Source organism: Nestor notabilis, unplaced genomic scaffold, assembly GCF_000696875.1.
Source record: "Nestor notabilis isolate BGI_N333 unplaced genomic scaffold, ASM69687v1 scaffold13417, whole genome shotgun sequence".
Classification (NCBI taxonomy): Eukaryota; Metazoa; Chordata; class Aves; order Psittaciformes; family Psittacidae; genus Nestor; species Nestor notabilis.
The window spans coordinates 1,620-8,960 of NW_009937938.1; the positions used below are offsets into that span (position 1 = coordinate 1,620).

The 7,341-nt window shown below is 43.0% G+C and overlaps 1 protein-coding gene across 1 annotated transcript; it reads left to right on the top strand.

The window, feature by feature from the left end:
- Positions 1-1,014: 1,014 nt before the first annotated feature.
- ZMAT3 (zinc finger, matrin-type 3) lies at positions 1,015-6,569 on the top strand. Its single transcript, XM_010019076.1, has 5 exons — positions 1,015-1,284; positions 2,805-2,924; positions 4,697-4,863; positions 4,976-5,076; positions 6,070-6,569. Exons 1-5 carry the CDS (start codon positions 1,015-1,017, stop codon positions 6,279-6,281), a joined length of 870 nt encoding a protein of 289 aa, XP_010017378.1. The 3' UTR covers positions 6,282-6,569.
- Positions 6,570-7,341: the final 772 nt, after the last annotated feature.

Here is a 7,341-nt window from a genome sequence, read left to right on the forward strand (position 1 = left end):
GGAATATTCATTGGGGCTTTAGATGCAATTTATAGACTTTTTAATTCAATAAGCCTCTCAGAACTCCTTATTGGAGATGCAGGGTTAGTTCTAAGAACTTGAATTAACTGAGAAATAATTGAATAAAGGTTAATATGAGATAAGCTGTCCATTTTGCAGAAGATGTGGCTTTAAATATTGCATCGATTGTAGTTAGCAAAGGAAACATGAGAAATAGCTCAAGGTCATTCAACAAGACCATGTCAAAGAGCCCTTGGGACTTGACTGTGAACAACAAGGTATGCTCAAGTTGATTCCCACTCTTCCACTTTTGTTAACTTACTTGAGAAAAGTTAACTGTAGAATATCTGTCCTCTGGAAGATCTTTGTGAGTAATTGAGGGATGCATGTGTGTGTGTGTGTATGCATTTTGTATATACCTATATATAATAAATCAGTTTTGAAATATTTGGGTTCATTTTCATTTTAAGTCATCATTGTCTTATACTTATAAAACTTTGTACATCAGTACATCATTGGCAAGTATTTATAATACTTGTTTAAGTTTTGGAGTGTGAGCTTGACCTTGGGCTGCCAAAAGAAGATGTGGCTAACAGCTGTATGTCTCTTCTTCCCATTAACACAGCTTTATGTGCTGTGCAGGTTGTATGTCACGTCTTATGGTCATGGAGCAGTGAGGTGTGCATGCTGTTGGTCAAGTACTATGGATAATTAGTACCCCAGGAGGGTGCCATGGGGTATTAACAGCTACATTTTGGATTTAATCCACTTTTTACACATGTATCTTTTAATCTGTCCCTGCTTATCTGTGGGATAAAGTCTTATAAACTGACTTTATCCTGTTTGGCATTGTGATAAGTCGTAAGGGAGAGGCAGTGAAGTTACAGAATTTGTCCCCTGGACGGTCAATCTTCTTGTTAGCGCTGCTTATTTCAGCATTTGTGTGTGTCCGGTTTAGATCTGAAGACGACTCCTCCTCCTTCAGAAGTAGCATGCTCACAGTCTTCCTGGCCAATGATTCTTCTACAGCAAGCAGGACTTCTTCCTCATTCTGAGAAGCCTTCATCTCTTCCTATGTCAGTGGCTACAAGGCCAAGAGCCACCTCACCACTGTCCCCACCAAAATCTCTTGGACTGGGGCCTTCCTTTCATCACACGCAAGAAGAAGAGCTTGCAAAGGTGGTGGAGCAGGACCCTATGCTGGAGGAACTATGTAAGCCTCTGTGCTGTAAGCTTTGCAATGTCACTCTGAATTCGGCACAACAAGCCCAGGCTCATTACCAGGTAAGGGGAGTAGCAGGCGGCTTTCAGGGCTGCTGCATCTGCAGCTTGTGTAGACATACTTGTGCCACCACATTCACTGCCAGTAGCATTGCTGTGGTAGCACAGAGCTAAGCATGGGCTAATGCACAAGGACTAACCCAACTTCTCAAGGGGGTTTTGAGTGCTGTGTTAAAGTGGCTGCACACCAGCAGCAGCATTTGAGTGAGCTCGCCTGGAGCTACCTCTGCACCATTTAATGGACTGAGGCTGCTCTGTAGACATATCTTCACCGTGTTTGAATTTGCTGGTCGTCCAGATGTGCTGCAGTGGTTTTATTTAAGATGTCATCACTGGAGCATTTTGCAAAAACTTTGTCCGCAGAGACGGAGAAGTAGTACCAAGATGGTGTGGGTGAAAAAGCAGACACTGGTTTTTCCTTTGTTTTATTCTACTAATTTTTCACCTCTGCACTCTTCCAATAAATTTGAACTTCTCGTTACACAGGTATGATTTTGTAGGGCCTGGACAGATGGTTTCTGCTAGATCCACTAGGAATGGGGGCTGCTGCCATGTGCTTATTACTGTCTCCTTGCTGAGGTTATGCACACCACTGAGCTGGTGGGGTCATTTATGCAAACACTGTCATCAGCTGAGTCAGCTCAGATCAAATAAATTTTGTTCAAGCTGGTCTGGTAGATTTGTCTGAAATAGGTTGGGGACTATTTGCATATACTTCTTTGCTGAGAGATTGAATATATCATTGTCCTACATTAACCCCTTTTTACTAGTACCCTGTCTGCCTAGTGCTGCTATATTTATGTGAGATACAGAGATAGTGACTTTTTCTACCACTGAATACAAAAGAGTGGTTGTACATATCCTTAGGACATCAGACCTGGATCTCAGATTTGTTGTTGGCCCTGAAAAAGTGGTATCCTGCTAGTGAAGGGGTAGGACGAGTTAGTGTTACACTGCTTTCTGCAGTATGTCTGCCGTGAGGAGGGACAGAAGTGGATTTATAGTACATAACTTCCATTTATGCATATGCCTTATTATATATCCACAATAGTCTCATGGAGCTCTGACAGGACACCGAAAAGAACTATAGTGTACATTTTCCAAGAGAAAATAAAGTATGAAATAGGCTTTTTTACATTCAGTCTCGTGTTTTAACTCATACTTGAAATGTCATGAAGAATTGTGTATGTTCAGGCTAAAACTATGCAAAGCAATGTTTCATGTTTAAAATGCAAAATACTGGGTTTATGTGAAATGGAAACAGATTATGAACTAATTGTAACCTTACTGATTTGGGAAAATTAGTTGAAAATGAGGCCAAATCATACTAGGTGATTAGCATTTGGGAGAAAGGGGGGGATGCCAGCATCTCTCAAGTTCAGAGCTGTTATTTTCTGAGTAATAGCTCCTTTACCTGAGTTGCTATCTTCATGGCCATTTTCTCATTTCGGTCTTTGGATCCTTTTTCTTTCAGTGTAAGATGCTATTATTAGAACAGTGAATAATCTCGGTTCTCATTCCAGGGTAAAAACCACAGTAAGAAACTCCGAAATTACTATGCTGCCAATAGCTGTCCAGCATCTGCCAGAATGAGTAATTTGGTTGAGCCTGCCCCACCTCAGGTTGTCTCCCTTCCAACTCAGGTAAGGCATGGGAAGGTGATTGAAATCATGCTGCTTACTTGTCACCTAACCCCTAATAAGGATAACTAGATCTCATGTTCGGAGGATTACTGCAGGAGTTTGGATGTGTTGATGGCACAGGAGGATGGAAACATGCTATTGTGAGCTGTTTGCTTTCCTTTGAAGATGCAGGTATTGATCTGCCATTTCAGCAGAATATTGGACTTGAAATATTCTATTTCTGCATGGCAAATACTTTGATTCCTAGGTAAGTCTGATGTGCTGCTGAGTATGGCTAAGAGCAGGTATAAAATAGCATTGTTGGAGCTGGGTTTGGACAAGAGGGTGTGGAATCTGCTCTGCACAATCATCCCTCCATTGTGTGAGGGAAGCCTACATGGAAGTGCTTAGGTGGTCCTACACCCATTGCCCAGGGCTGTTAGCTAATTCCTCTTATGTTATTCCTTTTGAGGTGATCATTGCTGTGTGTAGGGTAAATGAATCGTTCTCTCAGTGATCCAGATTAATTCCGTCTTGGGCACATTAGAGGCAAAAGAGATGATTTTTGCTTTCTTCTTCTGGAAGTTGGGCTGCAGAGATCAAAGCTGTGCCTGTTGTTTCCCAAAGCATAAGCCACTTTTGTCTGTAGAAAAGCAAAGAGCATCTGCCATAGGTGGCAGATAGTTAAACATGTTGTTGGAGCTGTCAGAGGGAGAATTGGTTCCGTGTAAATGGACATGGTCTATTCTGAGGTGTCCCTGCCTGTGGCAGGGCGGTTGGAACTAGATGATCTTAAGGTCCTTTCCAACCCTAACCATTCAGAACTCACAGAACTGAATTGGGATGGCATGAGGTCCAGTCCTAGATAGTGGGATGTGGTTTCTGTACCTGCCAGGGTATCTGGTGGAGGAAATGGTCCATGGCAATAAAAGGACCGCTCTGGGACTACATGAGGATTCATGTTGTAATGTAGAAGTCAGAATTGTGTGTTTGTACCTCTAAGCTTGAACAGTATCAAAGGAGATGCGAAAGAAACTCGACTTGGCAAATGCTGCAGTGACATGGCTGTATGAATCACTGCTGCTGCGCTGTTCACAAAGCACTTTTTTCTGGATGATGCACATTGAGGAGACATGGTTACTGCCCCAATCAGCGTGTGGTCTGACTAGACAGGCAAGGTATCCTTCGTATGGCAGGAGCTACCCATGTGAGGCTGGGTTCTTCCTCTGAAGTCTTGATCCAGGTGCCCTCTTACCTGCAGGGTAAGGATCAGAGGTTTGACATGTCTGCTATTGTTTTGTTGGGCTTTTTTTAATCTCTTCGTGTTGCCAGGGAGCTGTGTAGAGACAGAATACTGTGCAGAGATTAGGCACACTGTAAATAGGAGAGAGGAGCACCTTTACATTTCAGTGGGTCTTCCCTAGTGTGAAAGTTACTGTTCCTCAGTTCCCAGCATGAAGGAGTAGAGGAGATAAATCATTGCTGTGGAGTAAACAAGCCTCGGTAGCTATGGCAGAGGTACAGGGTGTTCGTTCGTTGTGGTTTCCTCTCCATATGAGGCTAGTGATTTGCCTAGATCTCGATTTTGATGATCCTCCTGGAGGCTGAGGCAGGGAAAATAAAGTTCTTGTAAGAACGCTTTGGGGAGTAATTGAGAGTGCCCTTATCCATATGCTCTAATTCCAGCTCTCTTGCTGCCTGATGACGATACTAGTCTCAGTCCCTGTGATTCAGATATTTCAACGATTTAACTTTCTTGTGTTTCACATGCTCTCTTTTCCCTTTGCTGCTAGATGGGATCCAGTAAACCAGGTGGCCGAGTGATCTTGGCCACAGAGAATGATTACTGCAAGCTTTGTGATGCCTCGTTTAGTTCTCCAGCTGTGGCACAGGCTCACTACCAAGGGAAAAATCATGCCAAACGGCTGCGTCTTGCAGAAGCACAGAACAACTCATTCTCGTAGGTATTGTTCAACTGCACGCTAAGGCTGTGAAAGCATGTGACAGTGTCTCTGGCTTTTTTTTTTCTCAGAAAACTTTGAATTGCAGCTGTTCATTTGTTTAATCTTCAGGGATGCATCAGAACTAGGCAAACGAAGGGCAAGGAAAGAAGGGAATGAATATAAAATGATGCAGAACAGAAGAAATATGTATACAGTTCAAAACAACACAGGTAACTGAGAGTTGCACCTGTTCTATAGTTGGAATAATCATGAATAATAAGCAGACTTGTTTTTCTTCTTTGCTGAGGTCTGTTTTAGCAAAGACAGATTGTGAAAGGAGCTGGTCCTAGCTCTGCTGATCCTTCCTGTCTGCATGTGTTTTCCCAGCTGCTGAAGTTGTTTTGTTTTGTCAGCCTGCTGGTTGGATCAGTTTCTCAGCCTGTAACTTAATTTACCATCTGCCTATCTCTAAGGCCTCTCTAAGTGGTAACAATTTTCCTGCTTTATTTTCTTGGCAAGTAGCCAGGTGCTTTAACTCCTGCTGTTGCACATCAACCTGTACTTGCACTCCCATGATCAGAATGAGAAAGCATGTTAGCCTCCCTCCAGGACCATCTGTTCCTAGAGTAGAGTCCTTCCTCAGGTATTAGATACTAACTTTGCCTCTTTACTATGATTTAAAGTGTGTTTTATAGTGACCAGCCCAACATCTTTTTTAAGTTCTATTATGAGCACATATTAGTTGAAATCCTGATTCCTTGGGAAGCCTGGTTTAATTGTGTCATTCTAACCACTGTCATGTGGAAAAGAGAAATCTTCTAAAGTTCTATTAAATATTATTTTGTGATAATTTCAAACTGAGGCAATTTATTCTAATCAAAAGATTGTTCTAATTCTGGAATGGGAAGGTTAAGAAATAAAAACCAGATTCATCACGTAGATGATTTCTAATTTTCAAACTCCTGTTGATTCTTGATAAGACTGGGGCACTAAGCCCACTCTACTGCTTTAGAAAATACCAGCAAGTACTGCTCCCTGGTGTCCTACATCCCTGTAAATCTGGATCTCAGTGGAAAAATCATAGGAAAATAAGGTTCAGTCTCAGTTGAGGAAGCTAATCTTTGACCGCTTTTTAATAATTTGTTGGGCTTAGAAGTTGTTAATGAGCTGCCTCAAGCTTTTTTTTCTTATAGATAAAACAGACTTTTCTGTTGACTCCTCAGGTCCCTACTTCAATCCCCGCTCACGACAGAGGATTCCTCGGGATCTGGCCATGTGCGTCACCCCCAGTGGCCAGTTCTACTGCTCCATGTGCAACGCCGGGGCCAGTGAGGAGATGGAGTTCAGACAGCACTTAGAAAGCAAACAGCATAAAAGCAAGGTGTCCGAGCAGCGGTATAGGAATGAGATGGAGAACCTAGGCTATGTACAATGATGCGCCACCCTTGGTAGTAGTTTGCAAATAGAGCAGCTTGTCTCTTGCCTGCTGTTTGCCACATGCCCTGCTTTGTGCTCCATTTGATAGGAGTATGCTCTCGAGCTGTACATGTAACACCTGCAAACTTAATGGTATGGTTAGATTTTTTTTCTGTCACAGTTGGCAGGATGACGCTGTGCAGGACATGAGTGTTTTTGATGTTTGTTTGCTAATTATCTAAGGCTCTTCATTGTATTAGTGGTGGGGAGGACTTTGTCTACTCCCCAGCCTTCTGCATGAATATGCAAAGCCCAGAAGTGCTGGGAACTTCTGTGGTTCTACCACACAGGTGGACCATGTGCAAAGCCTACTCCCCTCTTCGCATACCACAGAGCAGTGCTCCAGAATGCCTCCCTAAAGCAGACTGAATCTTTGGGCAGCTTGTAAAAGAGGGGCAGGAATGGGGCCTGTGAATGAATTAGGTGGTCTGCTTGCCCACAAATTGCTGCTTGTGGCTCCCATTAGCAGCCCAGAGTAGGTTCTTTCCACATCATTGTAGAAAAGCTGTGCAAGACTTTGGAGGGTCTTGCCTCTTACCAATTCCTCTGTGATGCAGATTTCATTCTGAACAGCTGACACTGGGTATCAGCTGATTAGCCCCATTCAGAAATACTCTATCCTGCCAGTTGACAATGAAAAAAGATTCTCAGTGTTGTTGACTGGTCACCTTAATACACCATGTCTGTAGCTCATCTCCTTAAAGAGAGTATGTGGGGATCTCAGTGGCTTAATGAAGTGAATTGGAAAGCAAACCTGCTCAGGTGATATGTGCTCTGCTCAGATTCTGCCTTAGACTGAGTAGGGTTGAGAATAGGTTGAAAGGAGCTGTCAACTGTAATTTCTTTGCAAATGTTGGTTTCTGGCCCACAGCTCTATTGCTCTGAGGAACAGGGCTGCCTGGACCCTGGGGAGCAGATATTGGTGTGTCCCACTTCCATGCCATTCCCTGGATAAAGCCCAATAGGTGTTATAGAAGAGAGCTGAAATTCTCTTTTGGACTAGAGCTACCAATATTGGA

What these genes read in the sequence shown, in the direction of transcription:
- ZMAT3 (XM_010019076.1), top strand. Translation starts at nt 1,015, where the DNA reads ATGATTCTTCTACAGCAAGCAGGACTTCTTCCTCATTCTGAGAAGCCT. An exon ending in TTGTCTCCCTTCCAACTCAG is followed by an intron (nt 2,925 to 4,696) that starts GTAAGGCATGGG and finishes CTTTGCTGCTAG; the next exon opens with ATGGGATCCAGTAAACCAGG. An exon ending in TACAGTTCAAAACAACACAG is followed by an intron (nt 5,077 to 6,069) that starts GTAACTGAGAGT and finishes TTGACTCCTCAG; the next exon opens with GTCCCTACTTCAATCCCCGC.